Source organism: Chanos chanos, chromosome 1 (assembly GCF_902362185.1).
Source record: "Chanos chanos chromosome 1, fChaCha1.1, whole genome shotgun sequence".
In the NCBI taxonomy this organism is placed as follows: Eukaryota; Metazoa; Chordata; class Actinopteri; order Gonorynchiformes; family Chanidae; genus Chanos; species Chanos chanos.
In genome coordinates, this window is record NC_044495.1 from 57,848,794 (window position 1) to 57,863,768 (window position 14,975).

Genomic DNA, 14,975 nt, shown 5'->3' on the forward strand with positions numbered 1-14,975 from the left:
AACTGAGACTTTCGGGTTTAACAGGTTCATGACACCAAGTTAATGAAATCTCCATTTGTGTGTTGCAATAATAATAATAAAAAACGATCAATTATGAGTTTGTATCCTTTGGCTGTGTTTATATTTTAAAAGGCAAAAATTGGACTGGTAGTGTCAAGGAAACACATTAACCTTAGTTGTGGTTTAAATGTCACTGTCAATGGGGGGTTCTTCACTGAAAATTTCATTTTAGTCTCAGACTAAACTAGCCTGTGCCCATGAAAAAGATTCCCTATTCCGATTAAGCAACGGCAATGCCAGCACCTATCATTTCAGTTGATAGAAAAGCAGAACATTGAATTGAGTGCATAACAGAATCATACCATGTGTGTGAATCATCACTGTCCCACCGTTTACCCTTTTGACTAACTCAACCCGGATGAAACGATTAAGAGCGGCACCCATATAAAAACAACCTTAATCATCTTCTCAGTAAGCCACACCCGGTGGCTTTACGATAACTGAAGAAAACCTTCAGTATGACGCAGCTGCAGTCGCCTGACAGAATTACGCTGTGTCCGAAATGCCCACTCGTACACTCATTCACTCGCTTACTCACTATATTGGGTGAGTGGACATTTCGAACAGAACTCCAGATAGTCCAACTATTTGGGGTTTTTTGGTCATATTTGAAACCGTAGTGAAACAAACCCCGAATGTGATGACACTGTTTTGCAACTCCTGAGCATCTCAGTGGTTCTAAAAAAAGAAGGGAAAAAAAGCCCCTGTCTCACTTGCATTTTGCTTTTTCGGCTCCGTTCAAGCACATCTGATTAAGCTAATCGTGTAATTATCAGGCAGTGCGTCGTTAGAATCAGATATGCTAATGAAGCGCTGATGCAAACTGTACAGGGCGGGGAATCTTTCGCACAGGGTTGAGAAACATTCATTTCTGTGGCAATCCTGAGTGAGATGCCTGCTCTGACCCAAGTTTCAGCGGTGGAAAACAAACAAATAAACAAACAAACAAAAACCCCAAAACAGCGCAATTAATACCGGATTTTAATTTTTCTTAGTTTAGATTCCTCTTTTTTAACGTCAACTGCGTGTATCTATTCATAAAAAGAGCAACCACACTGTTTTCTCTTTTTATACAAGTTCCTGCCAATGCTCAAAACTGATTTTGTCTCAGTCTGTCCAGGTGGAATACGAGGCTAAAATGTAAAGCGTTAGCTTTTGAGTTGCCATGGTTACCGGATCTGACGAGCACACTGTAATTGGCTGTACTTGACGCGGGACCAGTCAATGCAGCAAGACCAATTAACTCCGATAGAGTTTTCATTCAAAGGTAATGTCGCAAAGCAAGTTAAACTCGAAAAATGTCTCTAACCTGTGCTATAAAGCGTAAGAGACACGAGCAGAAATCGATTTTTGTTTTTAATAAGTTCTTCTGCCTGAAAGCCATAGGCTAATTGTCTTGTGGTAAAATTTCGACACACGCACAGTCACCTAAGTGTTGTGCTAAAAAGCACACCAGAACAAATAACGAGCATTTTAACCTTTCAGTTTTCCCTACTTTTGCTGAGTGTCACTTTTCATGTGTATTTTGTACAGGTTGTCTTGGCACCATACAACTTCTAGTTAGCACCACACAACCTTCTGAGCAAAATGAAAAACAGATCTGTCTGTCCCTTAGGGATGAAAAGAAAAAAAAATTGAAATGCCTGTCTCACTTTGATGAAATCTTGATGTATGATGTGGCATAGTTCGATTGTGAACAGTACACTGACTTTAAAATTGGAAACCAAAAAAAGACTCAACTCAACTTAAACTTGGCAGAAAACTGGTCTGCGTTGACATCGCCCTCCTTTTTCTGTCTGGACAGGATGTGCCCACCAAGCTGGTGGCAAAGGCGGTGCCCCTGCCCATGGCGGTGCGAGGCCACTGGTTCCTGAGTCCACGTACCGACTACTGTGTGGCGGTACAGACCGCCGTGAGGCAGCCAGACGGAGATTACCTAGTGTCGGAATGGAGTCAAGTGGTGGACTTCTGCACAGGAGGTGAGAAAAGATGAAGTAAAACATCACCAGAAGAGACGGACATGACAGTCATGACGTAAATGTAAGACTGACAATAGGCGGCGTGGAAGTAAGGTCGATGGGCATGGTAGTAGTGTCACGGTAGTGTTGACAGAGATATAACAATATTGAAAGAGATGTAACAGTGTTGACAGAGATAGATGTGCTGCAACACAAAAAGTGGTGTAACAGTATGGAACAAGCTTTGACACTTAAGCGAACAGTAAAAGAATAAAGATGCGAACTGACCAATCAGGAAAGGGATGTAACAGTACAGAAACGACTCTTGCAAAAGAGATTTGACAGGACTGCCAGGGCGTAACAGCGATGACACTGCTGTAACAGTATAAAACAGATTAGAAACTACGTACAAGCCTTCCTAAAGATGTTGTGATTTAATTCATCTTTCAACTACATAGCACCCCACTGTTTGATTCTGTTCTTCCTTATATTTAGATACACAGAATGGAATGGTAAAGCATCTTAACTGCTTAATGCTTTTATTATATCAGCAGACTCCCAGTACTGCGCATAGCGAGATAGTTCACCATACCCATCAGTCTCTGTACGCCTTTCACATCTGTTGATCTTAGCATCACTCTCATTGCCCTGACCTTTCACGTGTCAACTTTCAGTTCCTCTGCTGTTAGCAGGTGTCCGATGTATGGCACCTCTTGTCGTCTCAGTCTGATCTTATCTGCGTTCAGTTTAATGATCTGTTCCCTGCATCTGTTCAGGAACTGTCTCAACTTCTCACCAGGGTGTTTGTTCACAATCTCTTGTGTTTCACACTCCCCCGTAATCAGCACATCACCCACTATGATGTATATGCCGGGCAGTTCTTCTAGTTCTTGTGTCAACTGAAAGATCTCCAGTGCTGGGCTGATTCCCATAGGCATCCTAAGCCATCTAAATCTCCCAACCGGTGTCAGATGGTGACGTCAGAGAGCTAGACTCCTCCTCTAGTTTGACTTGCCAGAAGCCCTGTTTGACATCACAAACTGTAAACTCCTTTGCTTTTGACACATCTTGGAGGATGTTATCGATGGTTGGGGAGGGGGAAATGACCGCCCTTCAGTGCTTTATTTAGTGGTTTTGGATCTATACATATCCTTGGCTTCCCGTTTGGTTTCTGCGTAGCGACCAGACTGCTTATCCGACCTGTGCTTTTTTTTCTCCACAGGTGCGATGATCTCCCTTCTTTGAAGATCCTTTAGATTTTCCACCAGCGGCATCATCATGGCCACTGGAATCCTTCTTTTAGGGAGTTTCACAGGCTCCACCCTTGTGTCAATTTCTTTTTTTTTTATACTCTCTCTCCAGGCAGCCATCACCTGTGAACACATCTCCGTACTCTGGAGGTCCAAAAAGGTTCTCATACTGTACTTTACTCAATTTCATCTCTTCACTTGCTTTTCTGCCAAGCAGTGGAACTCTACAGTCTTTATCCACCACCGCAGTCGGTAGCCTATAGTTTCTGGTTTCTCGGATTTCTGACTTGAACCTTACGCTGAGCCAGTTGGACGCAACTTGGTCTTGTTGCACATCACCAGAACCTTCTTGGTGGACTCCAACTGACTGTGTGGATTAAGCATATTTATTGGAATGACATTACAGGTAGCCCCACAGTCAATCTGAAATTGTTCTTCAGCATACCTGCAAACAGTTGGCTTTTCTTGGCTCTGTCATCTTCTCCGGTAATTGTGCCAGTCTCTGTAGTAGTGGCACTCATGATATTTTCCCATAACTCATCACTCTCCTGGTCGGTCACCTTGTGTATCTGGTTTTTCTTCTCTCCCTTTCTCCAGTTTTTGGATTTGCATTTGGCAGCGAAGTGATTCTCTTTCCCACACGTTTTCGCGCTGCTTTCCAAAAGCTGGGCATTTCTTCTTCCTCCTTTCGTGCACTTTCCCACAGGACATGCATGAAACAGTGTCCTTGTCTTTGTCCTGTGTTTTTGCACATCTCACTGTGTGCACCTCTCCCATCGCGTTTCTTTTTTACGGTTCCAGTACTCTCTCGTGACAACTCAGTGGCTCTGCACAACTGTAAATATTTGTCCAATGTTAGCCTTTCCTCTCTGAGTTGTCTCTCTCTCTCTCTCTCTCAGTCCTGAGTGGTTTGTACCAAACACTATTCTATCCTGAATAAGTGAGCCTTTTATTTCTCCAGAGTTGCGCGTACTGGCTAATACTTTAAGATCTGTGACATATTTATCTCTGTTTTCATCCCTTCCTTGATTCCTCATAAATAAGCGGTATCTCTCCACAGTCTCATTCACTTTGGGTTTACAATATTCATCAGGATTCTCCATCATTGTACTCTCTTTCCTCCTGGCCGAAGTCACACCACTCCTGAATTTTCCGCACAATTCTCTGCTCTTGTCGCCAGGGAGCTAGTGGAACAGTTTCACTTTCTCACCTTCATCTGCTTCTGACATAGAAAGATCCATATAGAGAGTAAGCTCCTCTTTTCACAATTTCCGTGACTTCGCTAGGTTGCCAGAATCCAGACACAATGCTCGCTGAGGCTTCAGACCATCCCTCTTGTAATGCCATTGGTTTGCGAGCGGCCCATCTTCTCTCGCGTGTTTTCAGTCAGCCGGTCAAGTTCGCTAGCAAGCTACTTGCAGATTTCGGCTATCTCACAGTTCTGCTTTCCTCTGATAGTTGAGACCACTGCAACCACATTTCATTCTGCTCTTCCTTATATCTAGATACACAGAACGGACGGGTAAAGCATTTTAGCTGCTTAACGCTTTATTGTATCAGCAGACTCCCAATACTTTACAAGTTTGTGTGCCCCTTAATTGCATCCATGCTGCAACCTGTACCACATAACAATACTGTTGTTGCACCCACCTTACAAACGCCTGGGTAGCATTTCTCACTTCACCTGACAGATGAACAGAGAGTCATTGGAGACAGTGGTGTTGTATTGCAGTGTGTTGCTGTGTGGGTTTTGTCGTGTAGATTATGCGATGGATCACCTGAGGCAGCTGCTTGACAAAGCTCAGGGAGCCGCTGGGCGACTGCTCAGGTTCTCGGTCTTCTATCGCAACCAGCATCCTGAATACTTTAACTATGTCAGGTAAGTACTAGCAGATCAGCTTCATCTCTCTCCCTCTGTCTCTCTCTGTCTCTCCTTCTGATTCTAACGACCCTCTTTTTCTTGCACTCTCACTCTCAGACATACTTTCTCCTTCCCTACCAGAATCTTTCACTGATGGCTTTCTGTATAGCATCACTAATGAAATATAAGACAATGAAATGCAATGGTGTTTCAAAGGTGCTTGAAAAAATCTATATTATTATTTTTGGTCGAGTTGTTGTTGGTGGTGGTGGTGGTGGTGGTCCTACCAACTATATTTCTTCCTGCCCCGTTTTCTCCTCCAGAACAGAGTGTGGGGGTGTCATGCGGCCATCCTTAAAGGACAACAGCGGAAGTCACGGATCTCCCATCAATGGAAAACTGCACGGAATCTTCTTCAGCTGCAACACGGAGTTCGACACGGGCCTGCCTCCCAACGATTCCCCATACGGCCCTCTCCGTTTCCAAATCCCCGCGGGACACTTACTGAACCCCTCCACCCATTTATACTTTGCCGACTTCTATTGCATGTATACGGCCTACCACTATGTAGTTGTGGTGCTGGCCCCTGCTGGCTCGGAGGGGGATAGCTTTTGCTGTAGCCGCCTGCCACTCCTGGACCTGGCATCCAATCCCTTTCTGACTTACAACCCGCCTCAGAAGGAAGGGGAGGAGCCTGTTTTCTGTCATGCCAGTGATGTCATCCTGGAGGTTCTGTTCACTGAGCCGCTGAGTCTAGAACAGGGAACCTTAGCACAAATTTCTGGGCATCATCAACTGATGAGTCTCTCCACCGCTAACGCTAAGAAAGACCCCAGCTGCAAAGTGTGCAACATTAGTGTGGGCCGCTGAACTGAGACGAGGCAATGGGAGAACTGGGAGAAAACATGTCAACCAGTTGATATAAGAGGGTAGCGTGGGTTGAATGTTATGCAAGCTAATCCATTGTGGAGAAGCACCACTATATGAATAGACTTCTGGAAAATTCTCTGTCAGCTTTCTGGGAACCCACCCACCTTTCTCGCTACATGGACGGAGGGACCATAAACAAACATCAGCCTCCTCTCTAGAGCAGTGCTGTGGACTTCTCTAGACAAACTCTAGAAAAATCCTTGATTAATTAGAAAGAAAACCCTTTGTCTCCCCTCAGCCATTCCTGAAGAGTGGAACATACGTGAAAAAAAATCCAGTGTTTCTCTGAGATACAAAAAAGTACTGTAAATTTAACGGTTAAACGAGACTGTTCAAGGTCCTTCAATGAGTTTATTATAAAACGAAGCTAATATGTACATATTGTCAAACAACAGAAAAGGAGAACACCATGTCCACTGTATATATTTTTTCAGTTCTCTGTGTAAAAGCCCTGGCCCCAAAAGACTGATGTAGAGAGCGCATGATCAGATTAATTCGTATGTATCGTATTTATTTTTGTAATTAGTTATTTTGAATTTTTATGGAAAGCCCCTATTTGCTGGCCTCAGTCTATCACATGGCTTGTACCATATTCACTGTATGATCCGTAGCATATCACATTAGAATGTATTGTATAGGAGATGCATCTGCGTAAATAAAATTGGACAAATTCTGTCTGTTGTATATTTTGCCAGGTTATAATTACTATTTTGGATTTTGCCTTGGTTTCGTTTAGACGTGCACTCTTTGTGTGCACAAAATTGATGGCTGAAGTACATTATATTTATTGTTAGTTTAGCAAATATTTTCAGAGTCGTGTTTTTTTTTTTAAATCATGTCCGTAATAACACATCTCTGAGGCAACCTTCATGGTTTAATTAATGGTATTAATTAATGCCACATTAACAAGACGCTACCATGCTTGCAATTTAAACCGGCAAGCCTTTGGTTAGCAGAATGTTTCCCCTTTCACCTGCACCACTGCAATCACAACTGTGTTTCACAACTGTGTGTCAGTCAGAAAGACTTGCCTATACCAGTTCTAGGCAAGGAAGTTTTGACACGTCACACTATGCGAGTATTTCGGATATTTCATCACATCCTCTGAGTTATGCGATTCCTCTTTGACAATAAAGAGAATGACACGAAAATTGATATAAACTGATAAATTGAAATATTGACCTATATAGTTTAGTTCGACGATTTGGCTTTACGTTGTCTTGCAAACCGTTTCCTGTTTGTAATTGGTACTTATTTAGTGGGCTTCGTTGGTGCGGCTTTTTTGTTTAAAATACAGCTGTTGTCAGACAGTTGTGCTGCCGGTGGAAAAGGGGAAGAAAACGCAGAAGTTATTTTGTGATCATTTACCTGAAACTCTGTGGAGTGCTGTAGTGAGGAGATGCACAACAGTGTTGAAACAGCTGAAGTCTAGGACTTGGGGGGGGGGGGGGGGGGTCGGGGGGGGGGTTATGTAAGTTCATAGCTGTGCCACAACCTGCCCTGTGAGCCAACGATCAGATTCTCAGACTGAATTTAGGTTTGAGTCACTGCCAGTTGCTCTCTCTCTCTCTCTCTCTCTCTCTCTCTCTCTCTTTCACGCTCTTTCTCTCTCTGTCTCTGTCTCTGTCTCTCTCTCTCTTTTCGCTAACACACACACACACACTGTCTCTCTCCCTCTCTCTCTCTCTCTTTTCGCTAACACACACACACTGTTTCTCTCCCTCTCTCTCTCTCTCTGTCTTTTTTTCGCTAACACAAACACACTGTCTCTCTCACTCTGTTTCTCTCTGTCTCTCTCTCTCTCTCTTTTCGTTAACATACACACACACTGTCTCTCTCCCTCTCTCTCTCTTTCTCTTCTTTTTTCACTAACACAAACACACTGTCTCTCTCACTCTGTTTCTCTCTCTCCTGGGCGTCTTAGACAAGGCTGGCACCCGTAACTGTGCTTTCATCTCAGAATAGAAAAGCCCCAAATCCCACCAGAGGTTCTCTCTTCCAAGTCCTCCAGAGGTTTCATAACCCCGGGGATGGAGGATTCCTCTCTGGCTGCGAGCTGGAATTCCGCATTGGCAGCAAGCTTTGCCAACTAGAGGACAGTGTGGGAAGCATTTATTACCGATGAAACACGATCTGAAAAACAAATACCATTTGAACTTTGTTTCCTAGAATAAATTACAGTAGCTAAGACTGTAACTTTCCACGTTGCATGTCTATTTATTCTAATTCTGACATCATGACTATGAAACATCATGACTATGAATATCCTTGAATATGTTTAAGTGTAGAGAATGGGACAAACAAATGAAATCTAGAAAAGATATGTGCAAACCATTTTTATTGTAAATATCTTAAATATAGGCCAAAAGTACAGTATACATGATCTCCTGATCTTTGAAAAATAATGTTCAAGAGCAGAGATCGCAACTGGTGCATTCATTAGGCTGTGCAAATTATTTTTAGAGGAGAAAAAAAAAAAAAAGCAGTGTGTCTTTAGGTGAAGTGCTCTGTGCTACAATCAGAAAAAAAACGGAAACAGTAGAAAATGCTTGATTGTAGAATAGGGTTTCGCTTACTGACTTTGCTCAAAACACAACCGGTAAACTACAGTACAGTTAAGTAAAGAATGACTTTATAATCAGTGCCCAAAATGCAAGCTATATGAGAGAAAATCACTGTGTTTGTTTCTGGTATACATTGGCAATCTGTATGTATATGTTAAACATTATTATTATTATTATTATTATTATTATTATTTGTGGACTAAGTGTCAGTTCACATTTTGAGCCAAGTTAAGGGTTTATGTCCTCCTCTTCCCCTCTGTCAAAAACTGCGGGGTGTAGTTGTCTTTTATGGTTTCAGTAAAAAAAAAACTTAGGTTCTGTCACGAACACTGATGATATAATTCTGTCCATAGTTGTTGTCCCACACAGGTTCACTGAATCCATCAGGTAAATATGACACGCAGAACTCTATCCGTTTCTGCGCGTCCAGACGCACGGGTAGGGCGATGTCGAATTCAAAAACGTCAGTGTCGGGTATGCCGTAGTGCTGATTCAGATAGGTGCACGGAACGTCGCGGTGAGTGGCCCACGAGTCAAAGGTCACACGCACTTGGACTGCTTTCTCGTAACAGACGTTGCGCACGCGGACCGTGCCTCGAAGCGTGCGCTCTGCGACCGTACAGCTCTCGAGGAGCACCAAAGCTTCCTGCAGACGCGAACGGAAAGTTTGGAAATCCGCCGAAGGCTGCTGAAATCCCAGACGAAACCGGGGGCCTTGGGCAGACGCAACCTCGTTGTCCTTTTTAACCACACAAAGCTTCCACCGCCCTGGTAACGGCTTAATTTGAGGACATTCTTCTTGTTGGGAGAAGAGCCGTACGGCGGTAAGGGACAGTCCTTTAGAGTCAGCAAACACGACACGTTTTGGGCTGCGGCTGCTCGCCTCTGCCTTTACTGCGCTTTTGGTTGTGGTCCTGTTAAGTATGGGTGATGCGGGGCTATGCAGCCTACTCAGAGCGGCTTTCTCTGTCACCTGGCGCTGGATGCAGGGACGCAGAGGTTTTGGGGGGTGGACACCGAGAAAGTGGCAAAGTGGTTGATTCCCACTAAAGCGCAAACTCACTGTCATATCTGCAGGCAACATGGTGGTGGTTGACATAGGCTGAGAGCTGAACATGGGCAGCACGCTGGAGAGAGAGAGAGAGAGAGAGAGAGAGAAAGAGAGAGAGAGAGAGAGAGAGAGAGAGAGAGAGCAAAAAGTCAATCTACTGATCAAGATCAACGCGAAATGTGTTGATTTTACAAAATACGTCAATTCTCAAAATCAAACGTAGCCTCTTACTTTGCACAGGACATCTTGAAATTAATGATGGGTTTTTTTCCAAGGATGAAAAAATTCAAGCAAATCTTCCAAGAAAGGACTTATGATTCTGTGGAAGAGGGTAAATTGAAGACATTAAATTGAGTGTGAAGGTAATAACTTTGAATGCAACAGTTTCAAACCGTACTTTTAAATCCTATATATTAGTTTGATATATACGCCGAGGTCGTTCTAAAGAGTTAAACAATGTTATATTTAGTCTACTTAAAATCCACTTTAAAGTAGCCTCCATTCACTTTAACATTAAGATGAATTACCGATCGTTAACTTACTTTCAATTGTCCACGACAGAGTCTTAGAGTTAGAGGTCCATTCTTGCGTATCAGTAAACTGAACACTAGTTAGTCCTTAGCTGTCACTAACCCCACTAACTCAGTCAAAATGTCGATGCGCAGATACTGGACGTAAAAAGGTCTTTGGAGGATGCAAATTGTCAGACGCTGTTCCGGTTACGAAGTTACTGCTGTGACGCAGTAACTTCCCAAACAGCAACTTATTTCTTCTCTGGAAACCCTCCCCCATACTTTTACCAATCAAACTTTAGTTTTCAGTTGACTGATAACACCAGCTGCCTCTGACATTTAACCCACTGACCTCTATTTAGCGAGAACCTTCTTTAAAATGTTCATGTAAGAATTAATTCAAGTTTTTAATTTAATGCTCATTTTCAATATCAACGAATAGTATCCTACAAAACCGACCAGACATTCTTTTTCTTGTCTTTTTTTTCAAGCGAAAAAGAAAATAATTGAGCCCCTGTAAAGCATTTAGCTGCCTAAACCTCGAATTATTCACTGTATAAGTTATTGAAGATGTGGCCAATTATCTGTAGCATCATGGAAAGTATTTGAACCTTCTAATTACAGTGCTGCTGTATTCAGATGCGGGCTTTCATCCAAACTCATTCGTTTGCGTTCTCTGATCTGTGTTGACCTATTTTTGTTACACGCAGCGAGGATGCCAAATGTTTCACATAGTGTGAGATGTCAGAAGCGTAAGACAATATCAAAAGCATTCCTCTTCTCGTACGGGGTCTAAAAATCGTCGTTTGCCAGTGGTTTTTTATCTGTTCTTGCTGTAAACTGTGACATCAAAGTGTTATGTAATATCGCAGTTTTTAAACATCAGAACTAAGATTGGGATACAACAACTTTTACCATTGAACTTTGTGAATTCGAGAAGCCATCAGGGAAAATTCCAGTAAGTTTAAATCAAATGGATCAAGGGAAACTAGACATGTACAAGCAGATGTCTATAAACTGAAAAAAATGCTTGGTATCCCCCCCTCCCCTCTTGTTTTCTTTGAAGGCTTGGGTGCAGACATAAATTACTGTTGGGTATTTTCTTCCGGAATAATGTCTGTAACAGCGCAATTAGCATAATTAAGGCTCAGAAAAGGGCAGTGACGGGAAAATATGTGTGTCCCTCAAGAGCATTGACCCATCAAGCGAATGCGTTTGGTGAGAGAGATTCTTGCCTTCATTAAATAGCATTCATTACGCATGCTTGGATCGCGATCTTCCTTTTTTCCCCCCTTTTTTGCTTTTTTTTACAATGAACCACATCAACCAATGCGCATCACCAAAGTACTGTTTAACATCAGACTCTGTCTGTGCAAGAGCGCGAGACAGAGAGAGAGGAAGAGAGAGAGTTAATCAGACATGCAAACTCGCACGTAGCAGGGTGGAGATTGGATTGAACTGTAGCCAGAAAACAATTGCTTAGTGTAAAGCACACCCTCCATTTCTAACCTGATTACCAGTTCGGGGACAGAGGAGAGTGAAAGCTGTGTTAAAACTGTAACCAAGGCTCAAATCCAAGCATTTTAGGGTAAATGGAAAAACAGGAGATGACTGTTCAGGTAGCAGCGGCAGGGATAACTGAGACGTCACATCTCAGCAAACAGTCAAATACTTCCTCTTTTACAAATGATGATAAAACTTTTTCCTTTGTTGTTTATCACATGGTCAATCAGGGAGTCAACTCCTAATGATGCAAAGCCAGAAGTCATTGCTTAATTAGCTTTCAGTTCTGATGTCAAAGGTGCAAAGATTTGTCCAATATATACATATTTTTAACAACAATAAAAATAATAATTATTAAAGAGGGGACACAGGTGGAGTTTTACCAGTATGAATGAATTTTGAAATCAGACTAAAATGAATGACTCCAAATTAAAACCGTTCCCGAACTGCATCTCCCTGTTTTAGTGGTATTAACATATGGAAGCCTGCATTACCGCGTTTACCCTGCGTCAGAGGATTCATCACTCGTTTTTTTTTTTTTTTAAATGATAATAATAATTTCTCAAAACAAACAAACAAACAATCAATCAATCAAGACAAACAGCGGCAATTCCTTTCACGTCCCATCTGCCGGTCAACAGCTATGATATGACCTACATTTTCTCTCACTCTCTCTTTCTATATATTGCTTATGAGCTTGCTGTTTTTTTTCACTCACGGCTGTTTTGACATCACACGCTTCCTGTGTTTTGCCTGTGTGAGCAGTTAAGACCAAAAAAAAAAAGAAAAAAAAGGAAGCCACAATTTGACACATCTACCGGATACAGTGGTAAAAAAGCACCAACCTACGGCTGGGTTTTACTATCTACGGATATTAAAAAAAAAAAAAGCTGTGTTGAGTTTTTATTTCAGTGCTATTATCTTTTTTTATAAAGTTCCATTGTTTGCCTATTAAATATGAATGAGTAGAGATGTGGAGAAAAATGGCTTCAGTCATCCAGTGTGGGGTAATAATGTTAATATCAATAAATGATGAACAGTGAGCAGAAACTAAGGCTCACCAGAAAAACAAGTCTTTCTCTTTTCTTTCTTTATGATTGTATGCGTGTGTGTGTGTGTGTGTGTATGTGTGTGTGTGAGAGAGAGAGAGAGAGAGAGAGAGAGAGAAAATGAGCGAGCATAGAAAGGAAATCAGGAATAAAAGAGGGTTTTTTTCCCCTTCGCAGAAAACAGCTGGTAAGTATTCAGATCATTGACATCACGTCCAGGTTCATTTCACTCCTGTGTGTGTGAGAGACCAGAGGCAATGCAGCTGTAGCATTTTACCGCTAGGACAAAAACTTCGTTAGACCTTATGGTTCAACCACTCCCTCCTCGCACAGAGAGAGGACTTCTGAGGCCTGAGATACTCCAAGAAAACCCTTCATGCCCAAACTGGAAATTCATCTCTTTGATGATCCGTGCTGCGTTTGTTGTACGAAACAAACAAATATCTTAGAGCCAATTAGAACCTTGGGGGGAAAAACACGCAAAGGGGAAAATGGCATAAATTAAATTCAAACTCACTCTACTGTGAATGGGGTTTGAGAGCAGGCAAACGGTAAATATGCTATTCTAGAAGTAAACAGCACGTAAGCTTTGAAGTGCAGTCTTCTGCGATCCGAAGTCTGACCCATTTTAGGCATAAACACACAGCCGCAGAGCGCGGAGAAAGTGCGGGAGGCGGCTTATGTCGATTGGAAGTAAACACGAACGCAACTGCTACCATAAATCTTGAATGCAGTCATGCTTGTCTTCTATCTCTCTCTCTCATCAGTAAACGTCTGAACTGATTTGCCAATGTTTTCCCAAACCTATCCCGTTCACTGATACCCCAAAGATAACAGGAAAGACAACTTCTCTCCATACATGGTTAGACGGTACCCATCTCACGAGTGCCAACCCCCAGATACAGACAGGCTACGCCAGTCACGCCAGCTTCCTCGTGACTGAAACATTAGTGTGTGATAGCATCTAGGGTTGCTTCATCAAGAGAAATTATGTTAGCAAAAAAAAAATCGCGATTCTTTCATCAGAAAGTCTTTATTCGTGAAAACACATTACCTCAGAACAACACAGTACTAATTCATCTTCTGTTTGCTTTGAAGTGATGCTAGGCGACGTGTCACTTTCCAAGTAAAAAAAAAAAAAAAATTATACATATATATATATATATATATATATATTTGGACACATCCACTGTTGGTGTTGCTGTTGTTTTTAAACTACAGTAAATGACAGGCGTGGACAGAGACACCATTCTAGGTCACTCAGAATACAGGTGCCGCTCACAGTGATTCAGGGCTTTTTGCGGTTGGAGGGAGCAGAATGCTGAGGTTGTGTAAGAGTAGTTAGTCACTGACAGAACAAGAGCCTTTCTGTGTCTAATTCAGAGTGTGTGTCTGTGTGTGTGTGAGTGTGTGAAAAGGGGGCTGATTATGGTTCAGTGCCGTTTGGAATAGCTGTGGCATGATTAAAGCACCTTCACTTGTGTCGTTATGATGAAACAGATTATGCACGGCGACTCAGTCACTGCCTGTGTGTGTGCGTTTGGTCATGCCAGGTGTTTCACTTCACTTCTCTCACACACACCCTAAACCTCAGCCCAAAAACAAAACAAAACAAAACAAAACAAACATAAAACAAACAAAAAAAAACCCCAACTCAACTTGTGTGATGGTGAAAACACACAAACAGCTATCATAGGGACAAAGACAACCTCTATCTCGGACGAAATGATCACAGACATGAAAATATAAACCAAATGTAAATTCTGTTTTAAATGATTCTTTAAGAGACTGATCCCTGCCATTTTACTTGAAGGCTAAAGTTTTTGGATTTTTTTTTTTTTTTTTTTTTCGTTTTGAAAAGACGCTAGACACAGTCCCATCCACACAGATTAACCTTTACATTTTCATTAGTAAATGAATCCTAACAGGACACATTCACTCCACACATGAATTATACGGTTCTGCACCAGAATAGAACCATCAGCATTAACTTTATACAGATTAAGTGCCACAGACCACTCTGTGTGGTGGCCTTCCACAGAAAGGTTCTCACAATCCGGCATAAATGCCTCCTCCACCACCCCCAAACCCACCCCTGCACTTAGATAAGGCTCAGAGTTCATTAGCGCCTTAGTGCAGGGCAGTTATGCAGCCTGGACAGATGTTCCTCGGCAGCAGGGCTTGCGGTCACGGAGAGAGGGCAGAGCGGAACGGTTTGGCCGCGTCACACGGGATGG

The 14,975-nt window shown here is 42.4% G+C and overlaps 2 protein-coding genes across 2 annotated transcripts in view; one reads left to right on the forward strand and one right to left on the reverse strand.

Moving 5' to 3' along the window:
• phyhip (phytanoyl-CoA 2-hydroxylase interacting protein) overlaps positions 1 to 5,999 on the forward strand; it is a 7,023-nt gene extending 1,024 nt beyond the window's left edge. Inside the window, exons 2-4 of the mRNA XM_030785279.1 lie at positions 1,865 to 2,039; positions 5,030 to 5,147; positions 5,453 to 5,999. Coding sequence (XP_030641139.1) covers positions 1,865 to 2,039; positions 5,030 to 5,147; positions 5,453 to 5,999 — 840 coding nt within the window. The remainder of the gene's footprint in view (positions 1 to 1,864; positions 2,040 to 5,029; positions 5,148 to 5,452) is intronic.
• Positions 6,000 to 8,933: 2,934 nt separating this feature from the next.
• ppp1r3c2b (protein phosphatase 1 regulatory subunit 3C2, duplicate b) lies at positions 8,934 to 9,707 on the reverse strand. The gene has a single exon (XM_030766104.1). The coding sequence runs from the start codon at positions 9,705 to 9,707 to the stop codon at positions 8,934 to 8,936; it is 774 nt and encodes a 257-aa protein (XP_030621964.1).
• Positions 9,708 to 14,975: the final 5,268 nt, after the last annotated feature.

Coding starts and splice junctions, on each gene's coding strand:
- ppp1r3c2b (XM_030766104.1), bottom strand. CDS start 9,707: ATGTTGCCTGCAGATATGACAGTGAGTTTGCGCTTTAGTGGGAATCAA.